We start from the raw sequence: 19,407 nt of genomic DNA, 5'->3' as shown, positions 1-19,407 counted from the left end.
CATAGTTCATCGCTCGGACTCCAGTACAACAGATAAGGTCTAAAGTATGTCCTTTGGAGTGTGTGGGAACATGTATTTATTAGTCTAAGCCAAAATTCTCCAGATAGGAAATATAAAAATTTTTTTAATTAATTTGATGCTCTGTCCATGTGGCTATTAAAATCTCCCAGCAATGTTATATTTGGAAAGTAAAAAGTAAAATTACGACACGAGCTTTTGGTAAGTAGTTGTTGGTTTTGTGAAGCAACCGATGACGGGGTAACTCTCATGACTAACTCAGATTCCCTGTGGTTACGGAGGAAGAAAGGAGCTTTCCAGAATGCATATGAAAATTTTTCTCAAGGGATACTAATGTCCTTGCATTATATGCAATGACCTTCTGTTACGACTGTGGCCATAAGAAGTCTGTATGAGCGGCTTTGTTTCTGTGTCTGTGCTGTGCTTAAGACCCTCTGCAGGTCCTTCCCCTAATGAAGAGTAGTGAGCTGCTGATTGGACCGTGGAACAGGTGACTGCGTTCAAAAAGCCGCTCTGACAGCTCCCGGGAGAGAGAGAAACGAGCGAGCAGTTTTAAAAGCAGACGCAGACCCAGCCCTGGTTTCCAACTTTTTGCATTTCTTGGTATCTGTGTAAGCGTGCTCTGTCAGAGCCGCCACTGGTGTAAACTCAGTGCTTATGTATGCATAGGCTGAAGCGGAAGGGGTGAGCCGCCTTTTTCTTTCGAACAGTTTTCTCCTGTTTTGTGGGCTAGGAAGTGAGGGATAGTATTGTCATTTGTTTGTTTTGTTTCTATCTTAGGGTTTAGTTAGTTTCCTCTGGTGTGACTTAGGTGGTTTTGTTTATTATTTTAGCCTGGGTTGCTTCCTGACATTAAATAAAATCACCTTTTTTTACTCATAACTGGTTTCGAATGTTTGGCTTGGGAACCAGGGCAGGTACTTGCCTCTCTCTCCTCCAACCTTATGTGCGTCTCTATACGCCTAGACTAGGGGCGTAACACCTTCATCTTGGCTGCTTGTTTCTGATAAAACAGCTTCCAGGCACTGCTGTGAGGTGGGGTACAAAGGGCTCTGAAAAATCATGGTAATCTAGAATGGGTGCCTGTGTTAGATAGTTTGTCAACTGGTTTAGGGCATCTTGATGACTCTCAGTCCATCCAAGTTCTTCTTAAGACCAGACCCATTCTGGCTGGTCAAACTAGTGAATGGCAATTTCTGTCCTTCTGTTCTGTCTCCTCAATGTGACAAAAGGTCCGTAAGTCTTTTCTCAGAGTCATTCTGGTGCTTCAAACACTGCAGACTGACTTGCTTCTTTCTCACTCATTCTAGCAGCACTTTAAACTGGATGTGTGAATGTGTGATGTGTGCATTCATTAACTATTTTCAACCGTGTTGCTGTATCATCAGCTGTATCATCAAGTCACATCAAGGTCATGATTTTACAGTGAAGTTCAAAATTATTATTTAATACGCTTCCACCTGCAGAAAATGTTCCACCCTAGGACTGACATATAGTGCTTTTCTACTTTCCCGGAGTAATTCAAAGCACTTTATACAACATGCCTAACTCAGCTATTCACCCCAGTGCTTTTTTCTATGCTTGAGGGCTTTCTATTTAATATTCCCACACATTCATACTCCAGTAGATGTATGAGGGAGCCACTTGTGGTTAGCATCTTGCCCAAAGATATTTGGCATGCAGACTGAAGCAGCCAGGTATCAAACCACCAACCTTCAGATAAGTACAGTCATGCCAGGTGTCATAGGGCAAATAGTGGGGTAAACCCCAGACAGATCATCAGTCTGTTATAGAGATCCAGACAACCAGACACACTCATACCTTCTGCCAATTCAGAATCACCCATTTACCAAAGCCCATGTATGTTTTTGAACTGTACGGGGAAGTTGGAATACCTGAAGAGAATCAATGCAAACACAACAAGAACATGACAACACCACCAAGATTCAAACCCAGAACCTTCTTTATGTGAGACAGCTATAATGACCATGTGCTGTTATTAGTTTAAACAAAAAATGTTCAATCATGTTAGTTATTGTTCTCTGTAATCACAGGTTAACCGTTACCTCACACTGGCAGTCTTTATGCTAACCGTGAACATGGTATCTTATTTTTTCCTTCATCAGAAATTAACTAACAATCGAGAACAGACCTCAGCAGCTGCTCATAACTGAGCACTCATAACAAATAGAGAACTTGTATTTGAGGGTGGCTGTGGTCCCTAACCTCTGCGAATACCAGAGGTCAACTGTAAGGACATAAATGAGGGTGAAATCATCTTGTCATCTACATTGTTGATACAAGGTGCTAAATATGTGTTTTGATAAGATCAACAAAGATAAAGTTTGTGTGACTGCTTTACATTAAGTAAAAAAAAAAACTTACATGAGTTTGAATATAAAAATATGCATTATCTGTTCATACAAATATACTGTATTTACCTCTCCAGGATCAAATTTGACACCTTGTCACCAGGACTATACTAAATATGTACACAGACACCTGAAGTACATATTCGTGTTACTTGTGCAAATACATCATGTTGGAAATCAAAAAATATAACATAAAATTATAGGATGAGTACAGCAAGCAACAGCTGGATTAAGATATAGAGCTTTTTGGTCTATTATCTTTGTTTGTAAATCAATGGTTTCTGCAAATTTCAGGCCAATAAGCTTAACTGAGGTTATACAAAGAATAGAAAAAAAAAAGGCTAAAACAGGTTTTTGATGTTGAGATCTTCACAGTCATGGCTAAAAAGCTAGAACAAGTGAATTTAATATTAAGGGCAGCTAATAAATTCTTACACTACATAGAAAATATTCAAATTGTTGAAATTCTAAAATTTTAACATTAGAAGACAGTTTTAAGGGATCATCTTAGAATGTTTATAAAGTATGCATAAACCCACCCATGGCTGACATCACCTACTGCGAAGCCTCAAGCTGAGCAATTTTGCCATTTTGGTCTGGGTGTTTTAAAACTGGGCATCATGAACACGTTGCAGATCTGACTGAGAAACTGAGCCCAATCAGAAGCAAGCAACTTGTGAATCTCATGATAAAGATTACCCTGCTTTACCCTTCTTTTGACTCTAATGTACATGATGATTTACAAAGTCATGTGTGTTCAGTATTTTAAACTTGAAACTACCAATTGAGGCCATCAACACATCAGAACGGTTTTAAGGTCATGAGCTCATACAGCAAGGAAGCCAGAGACCTCCATACAAGATCGCACCTTTGCAACAAAAGCAGTCTCCTCCTGTTGGCCATAAAAAAAAAATTCATGTCTAAGTGGCTTCCACAATGGCATCACCTTTCATATCTATATAAAAGGCATCTATATATTTTTATATTATGTAGTATGTTACAATTACGGGAAACCAAGATAACTAATTAAACATATTGGCTAAAAGATTTTTTGGTTGCAGTTGTATTTTAGGTCAAGTTATTATCAATGATGATGAACTGCTGATAGTCAAGATACATTCTCATAGTTGTCCTCTTCATCATCACTACTTTCTTCTTCTTCATCATTATGTACACCAAGCGAGGGTGGGGATACATTCTCATAATTGTCCTCTTCATCACTAGTTTCTTCTTCATCATCATTATCTACACCAGGTGGTGGTGGTGGTGATACATACAGCGAGGGTGGGGATACATTCTCATAGTTGTCTTCTTCATCACTAGTTACATCATCTTCATCTTCTCTGTGATCACTTACACTCACATAGGCCTTCATGCAATTGGGGCCTGCTTTCTTGTAATCATGATCATCATTACACACTGGCTCCTCATAGTCATTGCTTCCCTCTTCATCCACTCCTGCAGCTCCCCCTTTCATTTTTACATTAGTGTCCATTAGATCAACATTCACATAGTCCTGCGCATCGTCTTCATCACCCTCACTGTCTCCCCACTGGTAAGCATTCCCGTCTTGGTCAACAACTGAAACACAAGTAAGGGAAAACAATGTCAATATGTAGTCAAACTATCTGATGAATAATTGCCTAAAATTTGTGAGCACACACTTTGACTGTGGATGAAAGCTAGAGGCTCCTTGGCTCGTCGTTGTCTTCTCCTGATGAGAACCACTAACAGCAGCAGCAGGAGCAGCAGCAGGATTCCAACAGCTACCGAGGACAACAGCAGCATCAAAGACACTAGAAGGACAGCATTCGATCAGTTTGATCAAAAACTTCCCCGGTACAATGAATTACGTCTTAGTTAAGTTGCTAATTTAGAGCAGTGTTTCCCAACCACTGTGCCATGGCACAAAGTTGTGCCATGAGAGATCATCAGGTGTGCCATGGGAAATTATTTAATTTCAATTAATTGGTCCAAAAAATACAATTTAATAATTACTGCAAATAATAAAATCATTGTTGGGCATCTGTCCTTTCAACGCAGTGACTGGTAGAGTAATTACTCTTTCATGTCAGTGGGTGGCAGTGAATGAATGAATGAATGAAGCTTTTATTTGTCACTTGCAGTTGCCTGCAGTGAAATTGGAGCCCTTCCGACCATACATACATTACACAAACATTCCAGAGGATGGTATGGTGGAGTCAAAAAGGAGGTACTGCCTCTGGACACAGTGGAGACTGTCAGAAAACAACTACAAGAAGACAGCTTCTTGGAAGACAGAAACAGCTTTACCCCAAACCAGATTTGCACACTATTAGACCTCTGCCTTACCACCACATATTGTAAATACAACAACGGTTTTTACAGACAAAAACATGGATGTGCCATGGGCTCCCCGGTGTCACCTATTGTAGCCAACCTTTATATGGTGGAAAGAAAGGCTCTTGGCTGTTTTAACGGGAGGGTATCTAGCTGCTGGTACAGATATGTGGACGACACCTGGGTCAAAATCGAGACCCAAGAAGTAGAATCCTTCACTGCGCACATCAACGCTGTGGCTAAAAACATAAATTTCACCAGGGAAGACACAAAGGATAACTGTTTGCCATTCCTGGACTGTGCTGTGCACATTAAAGAGAACGGCAACCTCAATGTTGAAGTTTACCAGAAGCCCACACACACACGGACCAGTACCTCCTCTTTGACTCCCATCACCCTCTGGAACACAGACTTGAAATAATTAGGACCCTACACCACCGGGCAAAAAATGTTCCCTCTAAGCCTGAAGGAAAAAAGAGGGAACACGCACATGTAAATGAGGCTCTTAAAACATGTGGTTATCCTAACTGGGCTTTCATAAAGTCAGCAACGAGGCACAGAAAAGAAGATCAGACACCAACTCTTGAGGATCAGAAAGACAAATGCAAAAACATTGTCATCCCCTATCTTGCCAGTTTATCAGAAAAACACAGGAGTTTTCTCCAAGCATGACATCCCAGTGTACTTCAGACCCAGCCACACGCTCAGACAAAAACTGGTTCATCCCAAAGACAGAACTCCTAAACACAAACTTAGCAACATAGTATATGCTGTAAAGGGTAGTGACGAATGCCCAGACCTCTACACTGGAGAGACCAAATAGCCACTTAATAAACGCATGGCACAACATAGAAGAGCCACCTTGACGGGACAAGACTCAGCAGTCCATCTGCATCTAAAGGACAAAGGTCACTCTTTTAGGACACCAATGTTCACATTTTGGACACAGAAGACAGATAGTATGAAAGAGGAGTGAAAGAAGCCATCTATGTGTATTGTGAATGACCATCTTTGAAGTAAGTAAGTAAGTAAAATTTTATTTATATAGCACATTTCTAGATAAAAGATCACAAAGTGCTTTACAAGGTATAGGAACAGATTAAAAAGACAAAGTACAGTCAAAAGTTAACAAAATGCAATTTTAAAAAGGATGTGTTTTTAGCTGAACACAGGCGGTGGTTTACGACACCAACTTTCTGCCATCTGAGATCCCTTCCAAGACACCTTAACGCCCACTCACATCCTGGGCCATCTGACCTCAGGAAATCACATGATAGGTTGGGGCCAGGTTTCAGAGCAGGTTCATCCAAAACCTTGACTGATTGTGACCTACACCCGTTTTCACACCTTGACTTGTGTGATTAGGTAGAGGATCAACAGGGGGTTCATGACCCCGTTGGGGGACACTCACTGAGGAATTAAATCTGGGAGTCTCCACCATTTGACCGTAGAACTGAAGAAGCTTCTCGAATGAGAGGTGAAACGTCTTCAAGCAACTTAAAGAAGTCCAGATACTTTTCTTTCCAATCTTAATGAGTCTACGGACATTAGCTGACATTCCCAACTATTGGCCAATGTGCGTCTTGTGGAAGGAGACTCCATCAGAGAAAACTTTCTATTTTGCAAGGCACTGCCAGAAAAAAAACGGGACAGGAAATTTTTTGGGTTACATCCGAATAGCTTGAACAAAGAGGGTGGGAAACCTGCACGAGTATCTGCACTGATGGAGCAGCAGCCATGGTCGGACGCACCAAAGGTTTCGTTAGCAGAGTGAAAGCGATAAACCCAGATGTTGTTATTATTACGCACTGTTTTCTGCACCGCAAGGAGCTCGTTGCCAAGACTTTACCAGCAGACCAAGCTCCTGTATTGGATGATGTCGTGCGCATGGCAACCTTCATCAAGACAAGACCTCTGAAAAGCCACATACTTGCATCTCTGTGCGAGGAAATGGGAGTGGAGCATAAAGCTTTATTGCTCCACACGGAGGTCCGATGGTTGGCACGCAGCAAAGTACTGGCCTGTGTGTTTGAGCTGCAGGAAGAGCTAAACATGTTTTTGAGTGATGAGAGGTACAATGATGCAAAGCTGCTTACAAGTGATTAGGGGTGTGCAAGGCTGGCTTACATGGCAGATATACTTCCGCATTTTAATAAACTTAACACACAAATGCAAAGCCGAGATGAAAACCTGCTCACAAGCACAGATATAATAAATGTATTTTGTTCAAAGGTCCACCTCTGGCAACAACATCTTTAATTAACCGATTCGCACTACAATCTGGTTTGCCTCTTACCTGTAATTATTTTTATTTAATTTAATAACTGTACAGTACTCTGTTTATAGTAACCATTGTCCTTAATGTAAATATGTAAGAAAAATTGTGTATGTTTCTGTTCCGTGTCCTGTGTACTGTTTGTTTGTATATGTGTCTTTTTGGCTGCTGTTACAACCAAATTTCCCCTTGTGGGACAATTAAAGGATTATTCTATTCTATCTAAAAAATGCCAACCTTGGCATGTTCCCACTCGCTCAGAAATGGCAAGGAGATACTGAAACTGCCACACTGTGTGAAATAGTAGGTAAACATTTGAAAACGCTCGAGAAGAAGTTGTTAATTTATTTCCCCTCTGTTTCCACTGAATGCCTTGACTGGGTAAGAGACCCATATAGCTCAGCAGCAGTTTTTTAGAAAGGATAAGACTTTGCAGGAACAGGAGGAACTAACTGAATTGACACAAGACTGTGGTGTGAAGCTAAGCTTTGCTGATCTATCTTTGGATAGTTTTTGGTTGACTGCTGCAAAGGAGTTCCTCATTCTGGCAAACAGAGCCATTTTGACATTGCTCCCATTTTCCACAACATATCTATGTGAGCTAAGCTTTTCGCTTAGGAAGAGTGGTTGAGAAGAGTTTTATATATGGGGGGAAAATGCTTAGATGGTTTTGTTACAAAACCCGTAAAAAAAAAAAAAAACAGAAAAAGAAAGCTGAACATACGCAAATCTTATAAATGTATACGACTTTTGTTGAAAAAATTGAGGTAATCTACTAATCAGAAGGTTGATGGTTCGATCACTGGCTGCTTCAGTCTGGGTGAGGCAAGTTGTATAAAGGGCTTTGAGTGCTCAGAGCAGAAAAGCAGAAAAGTGGTATATAAGAAACAGTCCATTTATCATTATTATAAACTACCGGTCAAAAGTTTTAGAACACCCAAATGTTTCTAGTTATTTATTGCAATTCATGTCATTCAAGTCCAATGAATAGCTTGAAATGGTACAAAGGTAAATGGTGAACTGATAACTCAGACAAGAAGAGGTCTGACAGACCCAAAGCCACCACTGAATCAGAGAACAAGTTTCTGAGAGTTAACAGCTTATATGATAGGCGGCTCACAGGACAACAGCTTCAAGCACAGCTTAATAGTGGTATAGAAAGCAAGTCTCAGTTTAAGCGGTAAAGAGAATACTTTAAGCTGAAGGTTTGACAGGACGAGTTGCAGCAAGAAAGCCATTGCTAAGACGTCAGATTAAGACAAAGAGGCTTGCCTGGGACATGAAACACCGCCATTGGACTACTGAAGACTGGAAGAAGGTATTGTGGACTAATGAATCAAAATTTTAAATCTTCAGTTCATCATGTAGGATCTTTGTTTGCCATCAAGTAGGTGAAAGGATGGTTCCACAGTGTGTGGCATCATCTGTCAAACATGGAGGAGGAAGAGTGATGGTCTGGGGCTGTTTTACTGGATCCAGGGATGGTGCCACAGCATTCTGCAGTGCCATGCAATACTCTCTGGTTTGTGCCTAGTTGGTCAGGGGTTCATCCTACAGCAAGATAATGACCCAAAACACAAGTCCAAACTATGCCAGAACTACCTCAGGAAAAAGAACAAGAGGATGGCTTGTTCAGACACAGACTTATACCCCATCGAGCTGGACAGAAGAGTGAAAGCAAAGCAACCTACAAGTGCAACATTTATGGGACCTTCTGCAACAGATTGGGAAGGACTTTCTGAAGAATATTTGATTTCTATTGTAGAAAAACTGTTATATCTGACAAAAGTCTACTTTGATGAGTCAAAACTTTAGAATACATTTTGGTACACTTCAGTGCACTATGTTTTCATTTCAGAGTGCAATGAGACATAAACTTTTTTTTTTTTTACCAGAAGTGTATATCTATTAAATGAACATAACTGCTGTTTGGCAGCAGTTTTTTTTTCTTCTTTTTTTGGCAACATCAAGGTTTAAGTTCCTGTTTCTGTTAAGTTCTGTTTTTATTTCAGCCTTTGCCCCTATTTCTACTGCTTCTTCTCTTTCTAGTCTTAATTGCAAACATACAAAGGGAAAACACAGAGACATTAATACTGAGAAAAATTAGGTAGTTATGATATGGTTTTGTTAATAAAACATAAATTCAACACTGTACTTACATTTAATGATGACACTGATCGGTGCTGTTGCAGCAGATCTGAATGTCCGTGTGGACACTGTGACTTCATACACACAGCTGTAGTTGCCCTGATGTTCATACTCAGCTACAGGGAAACTAAATGAGGCTGAGTTGTTGACTGCTGGCTCTGTGAGGTTGGAGCCAGAGAAGCTCAGAATAAAATGTCCACTGGAAAATGTGGAGTTAATGGAACAGGTGAGGATGAAGCTGTAACCCCTGGTGATTTGTGCACCTTCAGGACCCCAGACAAGTCCTGCATTAGGAGATGTCAAGGAGATGCTGGGCCTCTGTAGTCTCACTGTGTGAAAGCAAACTGGGATTAAAACATATTATTCTCTCTACCTTTTAATTCTGGACTTGTTTAAACTCTAGAATCAAAAGCAGAAGGAAGGATTTTTGTGGGGCACTTAAGGGAAGCTGAATCAAACTCAACACATTTCATCACTTACTAACTTATTAGTATTTGGTGTTATTTTATTTTTCACACATTCAGCAGTTATTGAGCAACATTAGAAGTTTCTTGCTACATGATAAATGAAAGTCCATGCTTATCTGCCGAGAAAAATGGCAGATTAGCTTGGGTAAAAGACCGAAAGCTGAGGCACACAATGAAGAATGCTGTTGGTAAAGTTTCTGGGCTGCCTTTCCTCATAACAGCCATCCCTTAAGATTTTCTCAATTTAGAGCAATGCATTATCAGGGATTGTAACATCTAGTCTTTTTACTGAATCTTTTAGCCCTCAACGTAGCATTTAGCTCTTTAGCTGCTCAATCCTCCATGGTATGTAATAGTTTGTTTCAAGTAGTGTGTGTTTACTCCTCAGTACTGTTGGCTTTGAGATCATTTTCTCTGGATACTGAAAAATCCACAATGAAAGTGGGATTCTGTTCATAATGCTTTTTTTTGCTTTTGTTTGTGCTTTTTTTTGTAAATAGCTATTAAAACAAGTTTAAGCTATGACTGAAACAACTTATTATCTGTATTAAAAATGATAATTTCTCATTTTGTTTGAAAAAATGCTTCTTACATGTATTTGCTTTATTACCTGTCACAGAGAGCCTGCCAGAGTCACTTGGTGGGGAGTTAAATTCAAGACCTGAGCCCATTTTCTGATACTGACACTGGTACGATCCCTCGTTATCAAAGTTCACTTTAAGGATATTGAATGTTGCAGAGTTTGTACTAGAAGTTTGGGTCCTTATAAATGAATCTGATGTTTTCTTCAGAATGAACGATCCACCCAAAACCTGAGTGGAGATTGAACAAGTGATTGCAATGTTCCGACCCCAAGTGACCTCACCAACAGGATTTATGGTGACATGGGGTTTTGGGAAACTCACTGAAAAAACAAACAAAACAAATGAACAAACAAAAAAACAGCATAATACTGATTGATATGTTGCTGGCTTAATGACACTTTTAGCTTTTGATTCTTGGAGCTGTCGAGCTCAGGAAATTGTTTTGTTTTCTTACCATTAACAGAGAGTCTGACAGCATCACTGAGGGGGGATGAAAAGTTTTGCTCTGAAATGGTTTTCTTATACTGACACTGGTACGAGCCGTTATGATCTAAGTCCACTTTGTGGATACTGAAGGTAGCAGATGTGGAACTTGAGGATGCAGTCTGGCTGAAAGTGCCTGAGGTCTTCTTGAGGATGAAAGTTCCACCAGAGAACTCGGATAAGATCAAACAAGTAATGATGACATCTTCACCCCAGGCAACCTTATCTCTATTCAGAGAGATCCTGGGCTTTGGAAGGCTCACTGAAAAACACAGTTTAGCATAATGTTAGTTTAGATAAATATAAGTTCATGCATTTAAATAGCAAATCTTTGTAACTTTTTAATTTTACAACCCACTACCAACTCACTACCACCCCAGCTCTTCCCCATCCCCCCATCCTTCATCTAACTTAATTTCATGTCTGTTAGCAGTAATCGTTCTGTACAGAACATGCCCCACTCTCCCTTCCTTTGTCATTGCTAACTATCTTTTCTAATAAATACCAGGGGTAGCTGTAGCTCAAGAGGTAGAGTAGGCCATCTCCTAACTGGAAGGTTGGTAGTTTGATTCTTGGCTGCTCGAGTCTCCAATCTGCATGCCTAAGTGCATTTTGGCAAGATAGTGTAGAATAAAAAGGGGATGCTTTTTCCTCTTCTAGTTTCATTATTTTAATATGGCACTATTAGTTCATTAGAATCATATAACCAGCTTTGCATTAAATATATACTGAAGTTTTTGATCTTACATTAGCCTTTGTATTACAGTGATTGTTATAACTCTAGTTTGATTTTCTACTTACAGGTGCCAGAATAATATGATCTTTCATTGCAGATGTGACCATGATCAACTTATACATATTGCAGTTTGTTGCTTATTATAGAGTTGTGCTCAAGTTAATTAAGGGTTAAAAGCTACAGTCAGCGTGAATGTCTGACTGATCTATGGAGGGGAAAAGCTTCGAGCATAGAGGGCCGCACGCGCTTACATACCACTGATATCATATTATCCTTTGTGGTCTTTTATTCAATTATGTTTTTTTGCTAAGTTTAAAGTGGTAGTTAATTAAACAACATGCTTACAGTACATATAATACATATAATCTAGGAATGTGTCCGGCCTGAGGCCTTAACTCATTTGGAGTCTCACTATATTTTACTCTACTTGGTAACAGATGACCAGAGTCAATAATTAGCCTCAGAGACCCAGGGCTTGAAGTTTGTTGCCTTGTTTGGAAGGTGTTATAGAAAAGAGAAGTTCTATGTCTGTTTATAGCCATTAAAGATGTACAAAATGTACGATTAACTGTGACTAATGTCTGGAACCTATTTTGATCTGTCATTACGCATGAAGGGGCATTCTAATACCCTGATTTTTACAAAACTATGGAGATGTGTTTTTTGTAATGAGATCTGAGGCTGTCTGCATACAGTTTCCATCTCCCACGGGTGTGACCATTAAAATCATCGTTTGACTTGACCCGGCCGGACCAGTGTTGTTATTGTGGTGTTTCTCCTGTCTCCATCCCCAATATTTTGAACCATAACAATAGCAAACACCAAGTTCCTCTCTAAACCATTTCTCATTGTATCGGACCGATGCCGATACGTAATATCGGATCGGTCCATCTCTAATTACTACTATAGATTTCTTAGAGATGTTAGTTTGCATGGACTGAAACAGTACTGTACGAGTAGCAGCAGGATTTCATGGTCACCAGGGAGACCAGCAAAATCAAAGACAGTTTTTTTATTAAGAAAACAAAAGAGATTCCACACATGTAACTTACCTATAAGGCATTTACGGCATGCCATAAAAAAAAACATCTTGCTCCCACCCACCCCCTTCATTTCTGTGTGAATGAGCTTGACTGATCATGCTTATCTGTCTGGGTTCCTTTTTTTTTTTTTTTTTTTTTTCTTTTTGTTTTCAGCCTATGAAGTGTTGATCACGGGAATGAGATGATAAATCCTGCGGATATATAAGTCTTACATAATTTAACTTACATTTAGGTAAGTACTGTAGGGTTGGAATAGCTGGTTTGAGTAACATTTGATTTCAGAACCTTGTTAGTTCCTGGATATGTCTGGCATCATGACTTTCTGTGTGTGCAGCCAGGCAACAAGAAACACATGAAAAACATGAAGTGTTTGATTTCACCCAGTGTCAGCTAAACACTGTACAGACTTAAGACACCACAGATTCCTAAGTGTTCAATGCAGGGTGTCAAACTCATTTTACTTCGCGGGACATGTACAGACCACTTTGCTATTAACTCATTCACTGCCAGGGTTTTTGAGCATTTTTACTCATTTTTGAAGAGCCACAGAAAACTGTGTGTTATGATCATATAAACGCTGAACCTACCAAAATGAAGAACAGACTCTCTTCTTCCATCCAAAAAAAAAGCTTGTTTCTACCATTTTCCATTCTTTAGTAATCAGCTGTAGAAGAGAGGTGGGTTCCACCAAAAATGCCTGTTTTGACCACAAAAAGGGAGAAAACGAGCTTTTTGTGAAAAATACATTTCAAGCAGTCTGATGTTCACTGACAAGCTGCCCGAGGTTGTATTCTAGCCCCTCCCATTGGAAACGTAATTGACGTCTATAGACGTCAATGGCAGTGAATGAGTTAAGTGGGCCGGACCAAACTCTGCTTTCTGTCACTGTGTAAAGAAGTTACATATTAAACAGTTTTAAAAAATTGTGACAAAAAAAGAAAATCTGTCAGCATGACTCTTTGAAGAGTCTTTAGAAGACCTTTTCCTATTTTCACAAAGCAAAATCTGTTTACCTGCTCGTTAATCATTTGCTGTTTGCTGGTTGTTGAAATGGTTTTGAAAACTTTTAGCTGAGATTCTGATGTTTCTGTGGATGCTACACGTTTATATATTTAACAGATCTGGCTGTACATCCTGTTAAGCCAGATGTTCTCCCTTTCACATTTGATACTGGGGGCATTGGGGTTCAATGATTAACTGTTTATTGCTTAATTACTTTGTGGCCATAAGGAAGATTTTTATCAGTAGGAAAAGCTGTAAAACCTATGAAAATATAGTTAAAAGTCCAAAATTTATGCTTGTTTGTGGTGAGCAGCAGATGAAACAAGTTAAGAACTATAAATGACGTCAAGTTTTCTAGTCTCTTTGCATGTGGCCAAATGGTGTGCTCATTTAATAAAGTTGCTTGCATGAATTCTTAGCAGGGCTGAAGATTCGCCTCCCACGGGCCATTAATACCTGACAAATGAAATTATTGTTTCACTTGTTTGACACCCGAGGTCTAATAACTTAATGGCAAGAAAACGCATTTATCATCATTTTTGTATTAAAAAAGTCTTTGTGCTATAAAAATATCATAATCCAAAACAAATTGAATAACATGATGTTGTCATGCTGACATCAGCACTAATAATCAGTATATATTGCTGATGTCCTTGATCTTCTAATAGAAACAGGCTAATGTCATCATATTGTAATACAAACAGGATGTTATTAGCATGTTCTCATAGGAACATCTTAAAACACCATCCATCCATCCATCCTCATCCGCTTTGTCCGGGGCCGGGTCGCGGGGGCAGCAGCCTAAGCAAAGAGGCCCAGACCTCCCTCTCCCCAGCCACCTCCTCCAGCTTATCCGGGGGAATACCAAGGCGTTCCCAGGCCAGACGAGAGATATAATCTCTCCAGCGTGTCCTGGGTCTGCCCCGGGGCCTCCTCCCTCCTCTTAAAACACTAAAACAGGTTTTCGTATAGTTCTTGCCCTTCGGAGGAGTTGTGGTCTCCACGTGCTCTTGTTTCTCAGTGATTTCTTTCCTTATGGTGCATCTTCTCTTAGGTTTTCCACCTCCAAAAATCACTTTAACCTCTTTGTTCAAGTTAGAGCTAATTCAAGCGAATTAGTTCTGTTGATAAGCACCGCTGTTAATGTGTTTTTTAAATACAAATAACTGAACAGGCATGCGGTCCATAGCAGGAAACCAAGAGGGAAGTTGCTGCATGAAGATTACTGAGAAAAAACAGCACCATACTGCAACTATAAATATCAAGTATTGATAAGATCATGTGGTACCATATTTGGGCATGGATGCTGTAAGTATTTGGGAGTGCTACTAGACTCTAAATTATCCTTTAAAAAACACATTAAAAAAGTAGTGAAAACTGTAAATCTTAATATACAGAACTTTAGACATATCCGCACATCATTAACAGACACAGCAGCGATTACATTCCTGCATTCTATGATACTGGCTCATATTGAATATTGTATTACAAGTTGGTCCAAGTAGCTTTGCTGCTATTGGGCCAATTGAAGTATGCTACAAAAGAGCATTGAAAATATTAGATAAAAAACCTTTTTCATATCACCATTGTCAAATTTTAGAAAAATACATCCATCCATCCATTCGCTTCCGCTTATCCTTTTCAGGGTCGCGGGGGGCGCTGGAGCCTATCCCAGCTGTCATAGGGCGAGAGGCGGGGTACACCCTAGACAGGTCGCCAGTCTGTCGCAGGGCCAACACACAGGGACAGACAACCATTCGCACTCACATTCACTCGCACATTCACACAATGGCAATTTGGATTTTCCAATTAACCTATCCCCTCAAGCTAGAAAAATACAAGTTTTTAAATTTTACTAATTTCAAATTATTTAAATCTGCCTGTCTAATATACAAAGTTATACATGGTCTGGCGCCTCCACCAATGAGTGATTTTATTAAACAAAAGTCTAGTAGTGTTGCCGGGTCTCGACTGACTTGAGCCACTGTTAGAGGTGATTGTGAACTGGCACTCAGGCGGACCACCTTTTCACAGAATGCTCTGTCATATCAGGGAGTGAGCTTCTGGAATAGTCTTCCACTGTCAGTGAGGGAAAGTACAAGTCTACCCATCTTTAAGAGTCACTTAAAAGGGCGGCTGAGGGACACACAAACATGTAATCATGTTTAATAATCATGTTTTATATTGGACGGGAAAAAGAGTTAGTGTATTACAAAAAGGGAAACAACTGTTAGTGCAATGGGTGAACGCAATATCACGATGGTCAGGGCATGTACAATACTGGGGTTTGTGCAATATAATTGATGTGTTTCCGTTATTGTTATCTATACTGTCCTCTTTGTCCACTCTTCTTGTCATTGTTTGTTCTAGTATAATGTGATCACTGTTTTTGTCCTTGTCACATGACCTGTAAATAGTGTCTCTGTATGTTTTTACTAACTTGTGTTTAACACCAACCTGCCAGAGGGTCTGCAGATGGAAATTAGCCCAAGGCTATAATCTGGCATATTTACATTTGTTAAAATGTTCATTAATATGTATTGCCCCTCTTTCTAAAAAATAAATAAATAAAATAAAATAATATCAAAGAAAGGAAACTGACATTGATAAAGATATCTTCAGCCATTTTGACACAAGCACCGATTTTTTTTTTTTACTTGTCTTATCACACACTCATGAAAACACAAATATCTGACACAGAGATCAGAACTTAGAAAGGGGCTGGCATGAAGTTGAAGTTATTGCTGCCAAAAGAGGAACAGCTGGTTATTTTAAACAATGATTGATGATCTACTTTCTTCCACCACTCAGAACGCTTAATGAGTGCTTCATAAATAAAGAATTCAAAATGTATTATTTATTAATTTAGCACATTTTTATCTATGTTTTGATAAGAGTATAACAAACACTTCTCACCTGAACAGACGACACCAGCATCCTCACCATGTCCACAGTCGTGTTTCCCAAATCCATTGTGTCCACACTCAGTTAGAGAACTCTCACTTCCTGAACAGGCCACATCATCAAGCCAGATTTGTCCACTTCCTTGACCAAAGCGAGCAGATGAAGTGACCTCCAATGCTGCCCCACAGCCCAGCTGTCTGCAGACCACCTTAGCATCATTTAAGTCCCAGCGATCATCACAGACCGTTCCCCACGAACTGTTGTAGTAGAATTCTACTCTTCCTGAACATGAAGTAGACCCAGCGAACCTAATCTGAGGTGCTAGCGACAGAACACAGACAAAATATTACCAAGAAAAGACAGAGCACCTTCACTTATTATTTTTTGGTTTTTTTAGTCATGGCAATAATCACATTGACTCTTTAAGTACAAATCAAGTTACAAAGGATGACAATCAGTTTCGTGACTAGCTGTTAAAATACACAGTTACATTTATTCAACATAAATTACCTAAAGTATTTCTCACCTGAGCAAACAATACCAGCATCCTCACCATGTCCACAGTCGTGTTTCCCAAATCCATTGTGTCCACACTCAGTTAGAGAACTCTCACTTCCTGAACAGGCCACATCATCAAGCCAGATTTGTCCACTTCCTTGACCAAAGCGAGCAGATGAAGTGACCTCCAATGCTGCCCCACAGCCCAGCTGTCTGCAGACCACCTTAGCATCATTTAAGTCCCAGCGATCATCACAGACTGTTCCCCAGGAGCCACTGTGATAGATTTCAACTCTTCCATAGCACTGAGTGGATCCAGACCCAGCTAGTCTGATCGGACCTATCAGCACATAATATAAACTATATTTAATACTTTCCTAAATTTGAAAAGAATTAAAAAATTTCACACACAAGAACAGACTGACCTGCAGCAGATGAAGTGAAGGCCAAGAGGCAAGAAACTTTTGGAAGGAACAAAATGACATTGCTTATTGTGTAAACTAAGCACATACATCTGTAGTCATTTATCTAAAGTGATCAATATTTGCACTGAAAGGTAAACCTCAAAGACCCAAACTGTCTCTCTACAAAAGCATTACAAAAGTATGTCTTACCGAAGGTCAAAAACTGAAGCACTCTCTGCTGTCTGCACCCCATGACTGAAAAAAAGAGGCTGATCGTGTCATTTATGGGAACCAGAAGACAGTAAAGTCAACAAAAAACTACAGTGTACAAAAAACACTTCACATTTGGTTTATCCTCCCAAAACACTTCCTCTTTCGTTTTGAATTTTTTTTTAAAATTCATCCACGGGGCTTTGACACGAGCAGCTCTAAAGACTGGAGCTCACCACATCATTAAAAAATCTGTTTTTTAAAATAAAAATAAAACTGCTCGAGTAATCTAGTGACTCTCGGATACATATTGATTCATTATAAGCAAATTTGCACCAACCCTACCATCATCCACAGAAACACACACACTGTCTCCATCTGGTGATTAAAAAGTAATATTGACACAGATGATACATTCTTGAGGTTAAGCGCTCATAATTTTAAGCACTCCTACATTAGCCTAAAAAGTATTAGCAAGGACTCACAGTTTAACATTTGGGAAGATGATCTGAATGAGAAAGTCAATCCTTTTATAGTGGCAGTGGAAAGAAATGCAACCAGAGAATTGTCTCTGTTTCGACAGTTTTAAATCTTAACTCATTTCATGAATGTTTCTGAGGACTAAATTGGAAGCCACACTTTAAACTATAAAATCTTTAAAATATGGGCCTAAAATCGATGATCTGAAGCATTAAAGTGACACAAATATGCACCAAAAAAAGCAAAAGAAGAGAAATCATGAAGGAGGAAAATTGCTTTTCGCAGCAGTGTGTGTGATACACCAACAAAAACACAGGGTCATACAGAAACTCATCCAAGATTTTTAGGAGATACACCCATGCCATCAATTTGAACAATCTACTGTGCTCGAGGTGATGACAATATGTACGCCTGTCTGACATATAATGTTCTACATGGACTTGCCCCCACATCCTTTAAATTAATTTATTAATCAAGACAGATTGCAGAGTTGGGACTAAGGCCATCCCTAGAGGGCACTGTAAGGTGTTTTATAGGCATTTGGACAAACTGCTGTCACTGTAGGGAACTCAGTGTTATAAAGGAGATGTGTGACCGTTTTTTACGGGTGACAGGTGTCATTTATTTTTGTTTTTGTTGTGTATTTGTAAGTTTTCTATAACCTGCCCTGGGACTACAGATGTTAATTAGCAGTTTTGCTATAATCTAGCATGTTTACACTTTATGTTTGGTACATTGATGTTCATCAACGTGATGTTCCTGTTAAATGTATAAAAAGAAGAAAAAAATCCTGTAGTCAAGAAAGGAGTGAAATAATTAATAATGACAATAATGAACCGGTTTGGAAAATGTAAGGAGTAGAAAGTCGAGATCTTTGTGTGAAATTGGAGGAATAAAAAGTAGCAAAGTGTCAGAAAAGTGCTCAAGTAGAGAAAGGAAACTTTTGCTTTTGATAAAGACCACAGTGTGGAGGACGTTCTGCGAACCTTCGTTTCGGGTTATCACCGTCCTCTGTCTTCGGTGGTGGCCCCTCCTTTTCCTCCCACCGTCCTCTGCAGCTGTTCCAGCTGTTGCTGCTCCCGTGAAGTTTCATTGTGTTAACCGTGCAAAGCTCACTATCACTCATTCATACATAAACAACATGCAGTGTAACTGAATCTGTTAAAAGTCCTTTACAGCAGTAGATCACCTAGTTTCTCACCTTGCTTATCTGCGTTTATTTTTTTGCGGTAGAGACCGCCACGTCTGCCTGGGAAAAGCAGCCTGCTAATCGTCACCACTTCAGCTCCTCCTCCTGCTGACAGCGCAGTGGGAATCACACTCCTAACTACACATAGAGCGATTGCCATTTTTCCCGAATCACTGTCCATACCACCACCTCTAACTGTAAATAATATCTCACATAATAACCTCTATCAGCAGTCATAATTAAGGAAAATGCTTTAAAAGATCAAATGCAATAAA

General features: G+C 39.6%; 1 protein-coding gene across 1 annotated transcript; it reads right to left on the bottom strand.

The window, feature by feature from the left end:
* Window positions 1-1,963: 1,963 nt before the first annotated feature.
* LOC146710689 (uncharacterized) lies at window positions 1,964-19,032 on the bottom strand. Its single transcript, XM_085453288.1, has 10 exons — window positions 18,930-19,032; window positions 17,464-17,508; window positions 17,275-17,310; window positions 16,878-17,189; window positions 16,364-16,672; window positions 10,638-10,928; window positions 10,210-10,503; window positions 9,144-9,461; window positions 4,055-4,186; window positions 1,964-3,971 (listed from the first exon to the last, which is right to left on the bottom strand). Exons 2-10 carry the CDS (start codon window positions 17,504-17,506, stop codon window positions 3,499-3,501), a joined length of 2,208 nt encoding a protein of 735 aa, XP_085309414.1. The 5' UTR covers window positions 17,507-17,508; window positions 18,930-19,032; the 3' UTR covers window positions 1,964-3,498.
* Window positions 19,033-19,407: the final 375 nt, after the last annotated feature.

Source organism: Copadichromis virginalis, linkage group LG4 (assembly GCF_057382275.1).
Source record: "Copadichromis virginalis isolate Kocher_CV1m ecotype Utaka linkage group LG4, C_Virginalis_male_GT1.1, whole genome shotgun sequence".
Lineage (NCBI taxonomy): Eukaryota > Metazoa > Chordata > Actinopteri > Cichliformes > Cichlidae > Copadichromis > Copadichromis virginalis.
Note: the sequence above shows the minus strand (reverse complement) of the source record. Positions and strands in the feature narration are given on the sequence as shown.